The sequence below is a fragment of the Aptenodytes patagonicus genome, chromosome 1 (assembly GCF_965638725.1).
Source record: "Aptenodytes patagonicus chromosome 1, bAptPat1.pri.cur, whole genome shotgun sequence".
Lineage (NCBI taxonomy): Eukaryota > Metazoa > Chordata > Aves > Sphenisciformes > Spheniscidae > Aptenodytes > Aptenodytes patagonicus.
Window position 1 is genome coordinate 59,204,707 of NC_134949.1, and position 15,024 is coordinate 59,219,730.

Below are 15,024 nucleotides of genomic sequence, written 5' to 3' on the forward strand. Positions count from 1 at the left end.
ATCCTCCCCCCAAAAAAACCCTTTTAAATAGAAACTGATAAAATAAACTCATATGTAAATTTATTTGTTGAAGAATCTGATACAGTAATTTGTTGTTAGTTCTACTTTGCAATGAGGTGTCAGAAAGCAGAAGATAGAGAAGAAATTGCTATTTGAATAGGCATCACACAAATCTTCCCAGAATCCAGAAATAAGTAGTCTGTACAACTACAAAAAGGTCTATAAGGAACACCACAGGTGTACTAGGTTTGATTCACAGAATTCAGAATATCGGTCAGTGGAAAGAAGAAAGCAAAGGTGGGCTGCAATTTCTTCACTGAAATATGAAAAAGTTTTCTTGATGCTTCCAGAACAAACTCTGAATGTCCAGTCAGACTCCCACGTGACAGAAATAATTACGCATTCATAAGCACTGGCACACAAACCTTCCTATCAGCAAGTGGAGAGAAAATTATGGCAGTCTAGAAAAAAAGCTTATGAAGACATTCTGGACAAATAATTTAGCTCTGGGTGCGAGAATAGAGATTAGAGCAGGTCTTGGGGCTCAGGACACTAAACCTCTATTGCAGGCTAACACAGACTTGCTTTGTGAATATGGCCAGAGATTTTATTTCTCTATTCCTCTCTTTCTCTGGTCTCTATGTATATGTCTCTATTACAGAGGAGTGCTAAAAAGCTGAAGAAGCTAACTAAGTACAGATTTTACACTGAAAGGTAATATATTACTAAAAATTACTCTTTTCAAGCTCACTTCAAAGGCTTGTTAAAGGAAACTGTCTGCAGAGAGGGATTATGGAAGGGCTGTATAGCTACCTACTGGAACATCTCTATATAGCACTTACATTGCTCTTACTGTTTGAGTAGCACCTATTCCTGGACTAGTGTTGTAGACACCCAAGTCATCTGTGTGAGTGATGTGCAACTTCCAAGGGAAGAAATGCTTCTCAGACCGCCTTCTCCTGCTCTGAGACACCATGAGTTCAACATCCTGATCGGAGAGCAACCGGATCAGATCACCATCAAGGTCCCGGTAATTCAAAACAATGTCATCTTGGCCAAACTCCCGCCTGGTAGAAAAGAAATGGATTGATCCCCAGAAATCAAGGAATGCCTGGGAGGTGCTGCATGATGAACACTGTACTAGCAATCTGATTCATTCTGCTAAAAGCCACACAAAGCTTTGGGTGTCTCGGCATTCTTGATACAGCTAATACTAGAAATCATACAGCCACATTCATGCTGTGTTGTGTTTAAGCTAAGAAATCTGTCAGAACCAAGAACCATTTCCAGTAACACCACGTGCATGGCACAATTAATCTGTGAGTTTGATAAAATTCCCACACATAAGAGTTGACTGTAGTTGCTACCCACTTTTGCTTACTTATGGTTGGTTTTTTTGAGGGGAGGGCAGGTTAAGGAATGGAAGAATACTAGCACAGGTGTTCTATTACTAATATTTGATGTTCTAATGTTTTGATGTTCAACACTAGATTAACCTAGTTTAACACTAGTTTAACAGGTGTTTGAAGGCGGTGTCCGGCATCCTGAAGTAGTATATTAGACAAAAGATCCTTGCATGGGGGTACGGCTCTGATCTTAGAACAAGAAATGGAAACTTCTACCCAGCATAATTGAGTTAGAAGTGTGTGGCATTCCATACTTACTGACAATCCCAAGGCAGACTAGTGTCTGCACAGATGGCCCTGGGCCAAGTCAAAGTACAACCTTTTCAGGATACTTGAAAAGTATTTCACACCCAAAACACGGTGATGACCAAGCAGAATGTGGAAAATCTAGGACTGGAAGAAACTTGGCAAATGCTTAAATGATATTAAACATACAACTAACTGCTTGCATTGTACCTCATCAATTCCATGAGATCTCTGAATGATGGAATACTGCTCAGATCCTCTTCCACTGAGACATCCCTGTAACAAGAACAAATCTAATCATTACATATCATGAAAAGAGAATTGTCGGCATTTCTTCAGCGGTAAATTGGAAGACTATTTTCTTATTACCTGATAGTGCTCACAGTCTCATCATGGTAATAACAACGAACTTTATTAACTGTGTCTTCCTGCTGTGGTAAATCTTTTATGATCTTCACAAAAGCACATGGGAAAATCCCAGTGGCATCATCAGCTGTTCCCTGGAATGACAGGAAGTGTTAGAATGAAGAAAACCATGCCATTTTTGCCACATACAATAAGTTCTGGAATTCAATTAATTTCCATGGAAACAACAGTAAGAATTTTTCTACTATAATCAAGAAAAGAAAGGCTATGGAAGTGACCTGATGGCATCCCTACAAAAAGTTTATACAATTGCATAGTCAAATACAAGGCGGGGGGAGTGAAACAGTGTGTAAATAACGAAAGTCAGATGGTTACCAAGGAAAGCTGTGGTGTTTGAGCAAGCAGAGATATCATATCAGCAAACACACAGTATGTTCTCCTCATCCTTTTTCAGAACACTGCTGCATTGCCCAAGTTCTCTCTAATCAGGCTGACGTGTGTTGTGGTATGAAGCATGAAGCATATAGCAACTCACCCTGAGGCAAGAAACCAATTAGCTGCTGAAATGGAGTTTCCATCTCCTTTCTGTGGCCTTTTTGTGTTCTAATAACTTCCAAAGAATTTAAAAACATTCCCACAGAAGCAAATGCAAATGAAAACTGAAGTCTAGAGGGCAGAAAAGTTGTAAGCTAAAACCATCAAGGAAGGAAACAATTTCAAATTTGAAGTCAATGATTTATTCTTGACAGTAAGACCTGATTATGATACAGTTTCTTCTTGAAAGGAGGAGACAGGTCCCAAGGACTAGGAGAGCCCTTTCTATTCATATATTTCAAGGTATGCTAATAATTCAGTACCGCTATTGCAGTCTTACCTCCAACCAGTCTTTGTTTACTCTGCTGAGTAGATAGATCAAGTCTCCCTTCTTGAAGCTGAGTTCCAGTTTATTGGTTCCAGAAAAATCAAACAGTGCCTATGGAAAGTGATAACACTGAAATTATTAATTCACAGAATTACAAAGGTGAATCTTTTGTTCTGTTCTTGGGGTGAGAGCATAAAACAGCATGATAGTATGCACTTTGTCATCACAGACCCCTTTCTGGGGTAAGGTCATATATATGACCGTAGTCTGCAGTTGTCACAATTTCTTCTCCTACTCAGCACACACAAAAATGCCTTGAAGAAGTGGTGAAAGCACTAGGATAAACACGGCTCTGAGAGGGCTACATGCTAGGATTCTTAAAGTGGCAGGACACTGAGCACCAGAGAAATAAATATAAAGAAGTTGAAAACACTTAAGAGCAAGTAAGTCAACAGAGGTGAAGACAACTGACAACTTGAAAACTTGAAAACTTGAAATCCTGAGAATTGAAAAAATATATATTATTTCTGGTTGCAGTTTTACAGCTTTCAGATTTGCTGCAAAATATCACAAAGAGCCTTAAAAAAATGCAAAAGTGTTGTGTCCTAATTTAAGGGTAACTAACTGTTGTTTTTACATCTAGCTTTCAGGCCTGTATGCTGAACTGAGAGATTTGGGGAAGTCTGGGAAATTGACATGTAGTTAAAATGGAACTTAGATGCCCCCTTGGGGCAGGGCAAGGGGGGAAGGAGGTAAGCACATGCTACCACCCTAACAAGCTGTTCTTGAATAATTAAAGTGGCCAAGTTATCAAAAATGCACATCTCCCCCATTGTCCTTACAGAACATGGTAGACATTTAAATGCTGTTAGAGGAGCAAAAATCAAAAGTTGTTCTTTATTCTGTGTGGAGATGGTTCTTTTGGTCTCGTTAATGCCAAGAGTTCTCCTAATAATAATAATTAAAAAAAGACAATGTCTACTGTTGTGCTAGTAGTTCATATGTCTACTTAATAACTCTTTCAAAAGCCTTTTTTCATCTATTGAAAAGTTTTGGTAGGTATATTCAATATTAATAAATTAATAGATAAAACCCAAGAGAGATGACTGATCCAAGACCTGCCATACTCAGTGTAAAAACCAAAACCAACAAACCTCAAAGCACTTGCATGTTTTTTTTTAATCTTACATGGCAAAGTCACATGTTCCAGGAAGCAAGACCATGCTCAGACAAGTACTGGTTACAAAGCAGTTCCATGTGCTTAATACCAAGACAATATATATAGCAAAAGACAAGGGTATAGGCACTTTTCAGTAGCACACTTATACTAAGATGCCTCACCTGCAAAGCTTTTAAACACATGCTGAAGTCAATGAGACTGAAGCTTGTGCTTGTTTTAAATTTAATTTATGGGTATCACTATGTAAATGTGGACCATTTGACAGTAAGCTGTACATGTCTCCCAATTTTGAACCTCCTGTCACTCTGACTTCACAATGGACCTTACTATTACTCAAGTAAGGAGGAACAGAACACTTCTGTCCATCCTTTGTTTCATTCCCTGTTGTTAAAATCAATTGCTTTCCTGTGTCGATTTCACTTTCCCTTCTTTCCCCAAGCTCTAATTGGAAAAGGCAACTTGATCGCTGAGATACCAAAGTAAAACAGAGTTTAATCTCCTATCCTATGACAGATAGTGCAGAGTACTCACCTCAGCCCGTGGAGTTGCCATGCGGTCAGAAATAGGCACTTGAGGTGAAATGCTTTTACTGCAAAAAAAGGAGACAACAGGGAGGTAGATGCGTCTCTACTGATACTACACGATCAGTAGCACATTGTCTGCATTTTCATTATTTAAGAGGCAGGCAAGCCATAGGTCACTGGAGAAACTGCCTAAGAATCTGTGTGCAGCACTGAAGTAAATAAATATGGATGCAGCAACATTGCCCTAGTTCTCTCAGTTTCAGTGCAGAGCAGCAGCAATCTGATGATGTCTGCTGCTGAGAACAGATGGAATTTTCAATGCTGTCAGTATCTTGGACCTCTCTTCCACAGCACTGCTCAGGCCCCCTACTCTGCCTTCTGCACATCCCTGTTTCTAGCATTTATGGCGTTCAGTTCAAACCCTGCCATGATGCACACATCCAGGACTGCATACACACATGCATTTTTTTTGCACTGTTTGAGGTAAGTGAAAAGGAAGTGGGTCTATCTTTGCTATGTTGAAAGGAGAATTAATTTGTCTGAAGGGTAATGAAGTATGACGTCTACTTAGCAGTTCTCCAAAGGGGTGTCAATGCTGCTATGTAGGACAGGCCCCTGTTTAGACAAAGGACAGGAACAAATTAAGTATTCAGTTTCATTTAGTGTCTGAACCGGATCTCACCGAATTCAGTGCCAAAACTCACATTGACTTCAGTGGTGCAAGCCTATGTCCTTAAGCATGGCCTGTATATTCTGCACATTATAACAGGTATTACCGTTAAAGAATTATCAACAGATAGAGCTGAGCAGCATTTTTTTAAAAGCAAGCTAAACTCTCATTTTGGAATTTTCCTTCAATGCAAGTACCACATTCACTTCAAAAATTTTAGATTATTGAAAACAAGAAATACCCTTTGTCCACTCTACCACAAAGATCCTCATATTAGGACTTCATGGATTCACTTGGGAAACACAGTGGTGATCCTCGTCTCTCTCTCCCCCCAAAACTGGACAGCATCTCTTACATCAAGCAATGCTGAAAAGACATGTCAATCACTTACACTCGGCGTGTCCGTGGGCGAAGCCGTCTCAGTCTGTGAGGCACCTGTTCACTATCAAAGGTTGAGTGGTAGAAGAACAGCCGTACCTCTTCATCCATCAACACCCAAACAGGTAGGCAGAGTAGGTTCTGTGCCAAGAGCAAGTAGGAAGCAGAGTATAACAGTGGGAGAGACCAATTCTCTATTTATTTACATGTAACAAATAAGCCTCTCTGACCTACAGGATCATGAAGGATATTCATTACTGCCAAAAATCTCCCTCCTCTCCCTTCTCACTCAGCAGGACATATCTGAACAGCTGACAGTTTCTCCTGTTTACTCCTGGAGTTGGCCAATGTATCGCTTCACTCTTTTTGTGCCTGATTTTACTGCAGGAGGAGTAAATTGCTCTTTGTATTTCCCTTCAGAACATGAATGACTGTGGAAAGAAGGCAATCTTAAGTACTGGAAGACTTGGCCAGTGCGTCAGACTTTTACTGATTTAAAGTTGGGTCTTCAGTTAACCTGCACACAAAGAATATCTCTCCTCAATGTTACTGGCTGTGTCTTCACTGTAGAGCAGGTACACCTAGAAGCCCACCCCACTCTCCTAGTGCCTTAGGTGCACATACCAACTCCATATTCGTACAACACCTGGAGATTCAGCGTTTCCTCATATATCTCGGGGGTTTTTTGTAAGTCTGTCTATCTATATGTGAAGGCAGGGAGTGAGCCTTTGTGTACTCCAGCAGATCCTACAGTCTGAACAATCTGGGGAATAGGACTGCAGGTTGTCCCACAGCATGGACACTGTGTCTTCAGGAAAAACAATACAAACAAACAGAGAGAAGCAGATACCTAGGACTACAACAGTACTGTCTCTCTTAGCTGATTTCAAGGGGTAAGAATCTGCAGTGCTCAGTGCAATCTCTACCCTAAAATGAAGTTTTACCTTCATGTAGACATTTAGGATAGGAATCCTGTTCTCAGCAATTTCCTTTTTGGCCCCAACATAAACCTTCCCTGGAAAATATAAAACCTGTGACAGTTATTGAAGAAAAAAAATGGAGGCTGTCAGAGAAATGAAGCAATCAGGAGAAAGTAGGATCTCCAAGAAAATAGTTATTTTCTAAAGGATTTTAGGTTTCTAAATGAACTTTACCACAAGTGGAGGAATTGCCAATAGAGCCTGACTTCTCCAGCATCCACAGCTGGGAACTAGTTCCTTGTCACGACTAGCAATCCTGGGTACTTCCCTACAATGCACTCCTCTTTAGGACAGCCTGGGGCTGAGAAAGCTGCTAATCACACACAGATTTGGTACTGACAGTTTACCTGGCAATGTGGGGAGTGTGCAGGTAAAAGGGCTATTTTTGCTCTCTGCCCCATATCTCTCCTCTAGTTTGGTGTGCAGGGCATAGAACTGACGATAGCGTCGGAAAATCAGGTATCTGCCACCACCTTTAACCTTTACTTCAATGACAAACATCTGAAACAGAGAAGGGGATTCAGGCTGATGTTCATGCTTATAAATACTTACCAAATGAAAGCGAGGCATACAATAGGAATATAAGATCAGTGCTCTGCTAGTGGGAATTTTGTCTTAGGGGCAGAGTAGAAAGCAAGCCTTCAGTTAAGCATCTGCAGACTCAAGTACTAGAAAATAACAAGTTAGCACCACACAGTGTGGTATATGTGTGGGTCCAGCTTTCCCATGGACCGTGTCCCTGTGGCTGCTTTCTATTACATAATCTTAAAAGGAAACCTGTAATGACCAGATGCTACTTTATGCTTTACACACCTTCCCTCAGTGACAAACAAAATGTATTAGGGAGGTAAATACAAGTATTTTACAGTAGGATGCTTTGGACATCTAAATCTATAGACAGACGTATGGTTTTCAGAGTTGAAGGCATTCATACTTCTTTTTGACTTTAAAGTACACAATTTCAGAAATTATGGTCTGACCAAAGGTAAGGCCAGGAAAAAAAACTTAGTTGCCTTACTTCCAATGCCCTCCTTCAACCACTATCTCATTTGTTATCTCTTGCCAAAATTGCTTTGCTCTGAAGGAGCCCACGATTTCCATGCACTGACCTCTGAGTCACATTGCAGCCAGATCCTTCAGAAAACATAAAGACAGAGCAACACACATCACTATATTCCAGAGTAAAACCTGCATACTGCAGTGGGAAGGTTTTATGAGCAATGTCTCCAGCAAAAGCAGCATACCCTGCAGAAGTCAGACTGAGCTGGTCTTATCCAAAACCTCTCTTCAGAAAACCTCAAAGTGCTTTTCCCTACTATTCCCTTCCTGTGTACTCTTTCATGACTTATTAATATGCTACCTTCTGTGGAGATGGAAGCATCCTAACTTGCCAGTACCACGGAATAATGAAGACAAGACCCTGCCCTTCTACCCACTTTGAGTTCCTTTCCCACTATCTTCACCAAATGAATGGTGTACATTAGTACTCTAATGGGGAATAAATCAGAAAATTAGGTTAGAATTTAGAAAACAAGCAACGTTAGAGGATACCTCTGTCACATTTCACCCAGACAATAAATTTTTAGACTAAATCCGTGCTAGACTAACCTCCATTCCAGAAAAAAGAAGCACTGAGAAGTTCTCTGCACAGAACTATTCATGCCAAAAACCAACTACACCAGATCAACTGCATTTTGCTTCCCACAACCAAACCAGTCACAGATGAGGGCATATAGATACAGGATAAATCTCCCTTCTTACGTAATAATTAGTAAAGCCTTTCTTCTCTTCAATATCTGCAATGTTAGCTGAAACAGGTACATCATCTGGAAGCTGGTCAAAATCACTGTGAAGCAAGAACAAAAAATTTAGGTTACTCATACTGGCATTAGCCTTCGGAGGTCTCTATGCCGTACAGAACAAAGATACTTAGGCAACATCACATTATCTAGTGTCAAAACCAAGAAGTTGGAAACTCGTGGTGTCATTCTCCTCCTCTGGAGGTCTGATCTTGAGATGTCAAGTTTCTGTAAGTTCAGCACAAGTCAGTGACCATTGTGAAGATTCACCAAGCCTGAAAAACATCCCTATCGTTCCTAGGCTTGCTAGAGTAGCAGGACTACAAAAGAAACACTTGAGCTGGTAAGCTTTTCCCAAGAAATGTGATCAGCCGTGGATGCATTCTTAATCCTTCCTACAGCATCTAGTAGACTTACAATAATAACTCTGCAGCAGTATCTCTTATTCTAAGAAGGTCATTATATACCATGATTTATGCTGTTATTATTACTGCATTACTGTAGGGAATAGGAAACAGTTCTGAGAAAAGAGCTTGCTGTGCTAGGTGCTGTAGAAACTGACAGCACAAAGCTAATTCCTAAAAACTTTACACTCTATGTGTAAGATGCATACAATGTACCTTATATATATATAAGATTAAGGACAACAGAAGGATAAGCCCAAACAGAAAAAAAGCAAAGAAACAAAGACGTAGTATTGTTCTATATAATAACTAGTGGTGCCTGCACCAGCTGTCAAAATGTTGTCAAGTTTTCTTGTAAACATCACAGTAAAGCAGACTCTTAAAGAGGCTTTGAAAAAAGAACGAATAGCCTAGCAAATATTTACAGGTAGACCTCCCAGTCACAGCACATAACCTGAAGCAAGCACAAAGATACTTGTTTGAAAAATGTCAAAAATGTGTGAAGGAACACATGATAGTGGGCAAGGTTAGAATGAGCTTTGCAGATCCTAGAAAGTATTGGATTTGAAGTAAGAGAGAAGGAAGGATCCCTGCAGGAACACCTAAAGAGCAGCCATAAGACCACACTCTCATGTTTCTTGTCTATATTGTCCACACAATAAAATGCCATGGATTGGCAGGTGTTTTTTTCTCTGGGACCTACTCCTTGGTACAACATCTTTAACAAACAGAAGACATTCACCTTTGCTTCAATCTTACAACTCAATGTTGTTAGCGTGGTATTTACATGAACACTTATGTAAAAAAGATCAAGAATGAGGAAAAAAGGATAAAAAATGAGGTAGAGAGAAAGAGCAACTTTAAAAAGGATCATCTAAGAAATGCCAAGCTGACATAATGTTAAATATTCTGATACTACAAAAACCATGGCAGTTGGCTCAGTTTATTCTGCTAGGACAATATCCCAAGCAGAGGCTTCCACAATGCGTAGCCCATCTGGAAGGCTGAAGTAATGATGCAAAGTCTTGCAATAGCTTGCTGTACGAGGAGAATGACATGAATCAGCACCACCCACAACACCATAAATACTACCACTTACTGTGAAGAGGGATGTGGTTATGGAGATCAAGAGATATAATTATGTCATATCACAAACACTCATATCACAAACCCCAGTAAAAGGGAAACTGTTTGCAGCTATAAAGAGGACAATGACCCACTATTGTCCTAGGTGGTGAATATTCCCCAGGAAAAGAAGAAAAAAAGTCCACTCCAACTTAAGAAATGATCTGCTCCACGCTGAGCAGCCTAATAGTTTGGAAGCTATGATAACAAGAAGCCTTTTAGAATCATCAAAGAAGCTTGCATCCAAATTAAATGAACAGATCGTAGCAGTTACATGGAGGCTTGTGGGGAAGCGGGAGGAGGGAGAGACACGTTACCTCTTTTCTCGCAGCTGACGGGGAAGAGACATGGTTTTCAACTTCTTAAATCCAGATGGCTAAGCTCTATTCCTCCACTTCTTGTGCAGTTCCTGATTGAATAGGATGAACACAGTCAAAGCAATTCTCCCTGTGTGAATCAAGACTCCTTTGCAAGGCCTCAGAGAGCTTTTTTTTAATGCTTCAGTGTCAGGCGATTTCTTCTGTACCTCCCCACCCCCGTGAGATTGAGGAAGTCCTAGAGAAAAAACAGTCATAAAGAAAGCCTGTTTTGTGATGTCTGTCATGTATCGAAACTGCCACAGTTGAGAAACTAAAAGCCCAACAAAAAGCAGAAACTATGAGCCACATATTCCATTGTCCACCTCTTCACCGAAACATCTGCCTCTGTGCAAAGCCAGTATGAGTGGGCTCAACAAATTCTGTTTTGCCCCAGCTAAAATGTCCCCATATACACCTCTATGCTAACATTTGTAAACTAGGATGAATACTTCTGATCCCTTCTTGAAGCTCTGTGACTCCCCGAGAATCCTCCCTTCCATGGACCAAAAGCCAGGAGGTGGAGCTAAAGAATAAATTTTCAAGTGGAAGCAGAAAGTATGATCAGGAAATTCAGCCTTGTCAAACATATGGGTACCAGGGTATCAGGCACAGGAGATTAGGAGATGAACTTTGAAGGATGGATCAATGCAAGTAAGACATGAGTCCTTGAAGGAGCAGGGATCTTTTCAGCTTCGTGTGCTCAAAACAATACACATTTGTGTATTGACAATCTTTCAAGAAGAAAATAAAAGGAAGAAAGTGATGAGGAAACCATCATTTCCTAACACTGCGGATAAGTTGCAGCATAGCTTATCTGCCTTAGTCAAAAGCTGTCATGTGTAGTATCTTTGCCCCCCCATTTCAGTCTTTGACTCTCTTCCATTTTCATGTTCAATACATATTTGGTTCCTTCTCCTCCTTCTGCTGTCAAGCACAAAAAATCTCATCTGAATGGAGCAAAAGTCAACTAGCATCCTTCAAAATAAAACTCTGTTTACAACTGTAATCATCAGCCTTGAGAGTAAACTGCATTTCACTGCATTTTAATGAAGTAAATTCTTCACCCATCTCTTTCCTGTGGATAACTGAAGGCACCATTATAGAATTTGAGAGGGGATATAGTGTCTCTTGATCAGAAGGGACCAGAAGAAGCTACAAAATTCTGAACTGTATTTTCTGAGTGATCTGCTACTCTGTGCTGCCCACACAGACTTAGCAGAGTAGTTTTAAGTGGTGATGTTGGATATAAGTATTTCCCCAGACCTTCGCACTCTGCCATGTATTCCTTTTTCTTGATTAGGCCTGCTAAATGTGCAGTCCTCATGTAACCTGAAGTCAGGCTCATTATTCTCTTCCCTTTGCCTTGAGTGAGAGAGACAATAATCACATTTTCGAACTGCAATCCTCTTGCTTTCTCCTGACATTCAGAAGGAAATAGGAACAGATCACCTTTACCAGAAATCTTAGTCACAAGATCAATACATATGAACTCATGCAAATTCAGAGGGGCCCTCCTGACACATGCAAAAAGATTGTGGAAAGCACAAGAACTGCACAAACTTTAATAGAAGTGAAAGAGAAAGGCTGGAGGGGTGCTTGTAAGGTAACTCTATATTTGATGCATATCATAGTTTTGACAAGAAAATCATAAAAAGGATATTCTAATCTTTCAAATCTCTTGGAAGATAATCTAGATACAATGCAGGTACATCTTTTAAGAGACAGAGGATATGACACAATGCAAAAATACTTGCTCATTTTTTACCTGGAGACATGGCTTTTCAAGAACAAGTCAAGAGACAACCTCACAGACAAATTGTCTATACAACTGTTTTGCTGTAAGCTGAGTAAAACAAATTGAAAACAGCTCTTCAATTCCACTACTCTCTACTAGAGATTATAGCCAGTAATAATACTAATTAGGTCATGCAGAGAGGAAATGAGAAAGGCAAAAGCCCATCTAGAATGCAATCTGGCTGCTGTCGTTAGAGACAACAAAAAATGTTTTTACAAATATATTAATGACAAGAAGAGAGCCAAGGAGAATCTCCATCCTTTATTGGATGCAGGGGGGAACATTGTCACCGAGGATGAGGAAAAGGCTGAGGTACTTAATGCCGTCTTTGCCTCAGTCTTTAATAGTCAGACCAGTTATCCTCAGGGTATTCAGCCCCCTGAGCTGGAAGACAGGGACGGCGAGCAGGATAAACCCCCCATAATCCAAGAGGAAGCAGTTAACAACCTGCTATGCCACCTGGACACTCACAAGTCTATGGGGCCGGGTGGGATCCACCCGAGAGTGCTGAAGGAGCTGGCGGAGGAGCTCGCCAAGCCACTCTCCATCATTTATCAGCAGTCCTGGTTAATGGAGGAGGTCCCGGACAACTGGAGGCTTGCCAATGTGATACCCATCTACAAGAAGGGCCGGAAGGAGGATCCGGGGAACTACAGGCTTGTCAGCCTGACCTTGGTGCCAGGGAAGATGATGGAGCGGTTCATCTTGAGGGCGCTCACAAGGCATGTGCGGGACAACCAGGGGATCAGGCCCAGCCAGCACGGGTTCATGAGAGGCAGGTCCTGCTTGACCAACCTGATCTCCTTCTATGACCAGGTGACCCGCCTAGTGGATGAGGGAAAGGCTGTGGATGTGGTCTACCTGGACTTCAGTAAGGCCTTTGACACTGTCTCCCACAGCATTCTCCTAGAGAAGCTGGCGGCTCACGGCTTAGACAGCTGTACTCTGCGCTGGGTCAAAAACTGGCTGGACGGCCGGGCCCAGAGAGTTGTGGTGAATGGAGATAAATCCAGTTGGCGGCCGGTCACGAGCGGTGTTCCCCAGGGCTCAGTTTTGGGGCCGGCCTTGTTCAATATCTATATCAATGATCTGGATGAGGGGATCGAGTGCACCCTCAGTAAGTTTGCAGACGACACCAAGTTGGGCGGGAGTGTTGATCTGCTCAAGGGTAGGAAGGCTCTGCAGAGGGACCTGGACAGGCTGGATCGATGGGCCCAGGACAATTGTGTGAGGTTCAAGAAGGCCAAGTGCTGGGTCCTGCACTTGGGTCACAACAACCCCATGCAGCGCTACAGGCTTGGGGAGGAGTGGCTGGAAAGCTGCCTGTCAGAAAAGGACCTGGGGGTGCTGGTCGACAGCCGGCTGAACATGAGCCGGCAGTGTGCCCAGGTGGCCAAGAAGGCCAATGGCATCCTGGCCTGTATCAGCAATAGTGTGGCCAGCAGGACTGGGGAAGTGATTGTGCCCCTGTACTCAGCACTGGTGAGGCCGCACCTCGAATACTGTGTTCAGTTTTGGGCCCCTCACTACAAGAAGGATGTCGAGGTGCTGGGGCGTGTCCAGAGAAGGGCAACGAGGCTGGTGAGGGGTCTGGAGCACAAGTCTTATGAGGAGCGGCTGAGGGAACTGGGGTTGTTTAGCCTGGAGAAAAGGAGGCTGAGGGGAGACCTCATCGCACTCTACAACTACCTGAAAGGAGGTTGTAGCGAGGTGGGTGTCGGTCTCTTCTCCCAAGTAACTAGCGATAGGACGAGAGGAAATGGCCTCAAGTTGCGCCAGGGGAGGTTTAGATTGGACATGAGGAAAAATTTCTTTACTGAAAGAGTGGTGAAACATTGGAACAGGCTGCCCAGGGAAGTGGTGGAGTCCCCATCCCTGGAGGTATTTAAAAGACGAGTAGACGAGGCGCTTAGGGATATGGTTTAGTGGGCATGGTGGTGTTGGGCTGACGGTTGGACTCGATGATCTTAGAGGTCTTTTCCAACCATAATGATTCTATGATTCTAATCTGACAGAATAATGCTAAGACTGCTGAGAAAGTTTCTGGTTCTGCAATATTTTTTTGTTCTGAACTAAACCAAAATCAAGACCTCCTTTTCTGACGAAAGGGCAGATTCCTACCTCAGAAGAGTGGATAGCTGATTGGTTAGAGGGCTCACCGAGGCTGTGAGAGACTAAGATTTTAAACACTGCTTTGCCATGTTCTTCTGTGCCAAATCAGTGCCTCAACTACCAGGTGTTTTCTCTCAATTTCTACTATTGTGCTACTACAGTAGAAATAGCAATTTCTACTATTTGGGCTGAGGAAATGGGCTGGGTCTAGTCAAACACACACTCTCTCTCTGCTCAAATAATTACTTTATTATTGATGAATGAAATAAATGTCCATTACAAAATTGACACCATAATGACAAGTACCCATGTCAAGAGATACGTCTGCACTAGGAAAGTATCCAATTTCATCAGCTGACATGGTCAGCTCTCAGTTTTGAGAAAACCCACCCATACACCATGGGCGGCATGGTCATTATGGCACTATGACCGACCCTTATCCATGTGCAAGAGAAAGCAGGCATCCAGGTGCAAGAAATACTAACAAATTAATTAATTAAAGGAGACTACTAAGAAAATCCTCAGATGACTGAATCATGACCATATGCTGACACCATTACATACCTTTTTGCAGTTCAGCACCTACTATATTATTTTGGCCGTGTATGCCTGTGAGCTGTGAAATTGTGGCCCTCTGTCTAATGCACATGTTGTTAGAAAATACTTGTACAAGGATACATAGCAGCTTGGAAATCTGAGAGTATCAGCTATAAGCAAACAGCCAGAGCAAGCATGGAATTTTAATGGGAAATGGGAATGTAGTCCCAAATCACTGAAGATACATAAACCACTAATAAAAGGTAAATCAAAGGAACATA

The 15,024-nt window shown here is 41.8% G+C and overlaps 1 protein-coding gene across 1 annotated transcript; it reads right to left on the reverse strand.

The window, feature by feature from the left end:
- Nucleotides 1–56: 56 nt before the first annotated feature.
- NCF4 (neutrophil cytosolic factor 4) lies at nucleotides 57–10,412 on the reverse strand. The gene is made up of 10 exons (XM_076328732.1): nucleotides 10,258–10,412; nucleotides 8,374–8,458; nucleotides 6,960–7,113; nucleotides 6,577–6,647; nucleotides 5,646–5,773; nucleotides 4,592–4,649; nucleotides 2,893–2,991; nucleotides 2,022–2,152; nucleotides 1,863–1,928; nucleotides 57–1,067 (listed from the first exon to the last, which is right to left on the reverse strand). The coding sequence occupies exons 1-10, from the start codon at nucleotides 10,287–10,289 to the stop codon at nucleotides 839–841; spliced, it is 1,053 nt and encodes a 350-aa protein (XP_076184847.1). The 5' UTR covers nucleotides 10,290–10,412; the 3' UTR covers nucleotides 57–838.
- Nucleotides 10,413–15,024: the final 4,612 nt, after the last annotated feature.

Bases quoted from the DNA above. Each gene is read 5' to 3' on its own strand.
- NCF4 (XM_076328732.1), bottom strand. From the start codon at position 10,289: ATGTCTCTTCCCCGTCAGCTGCGAGAAAAGAG. The intron at 7,114-8,373 runs GTAAGAAGGGAG...TCTCTGTTTCAG, and splicing joins AAGGCTTTACTAATTATTAC to ATGTTTGTCATTGAAGTAAA. The intron at 1,929-2,021 runs GTAATAAGAAAA...TTCTTGTTACAG, and splicing joins GAGACTGTGAGCACTATCAG to GGATGTCTCAGTGGAAGAGG.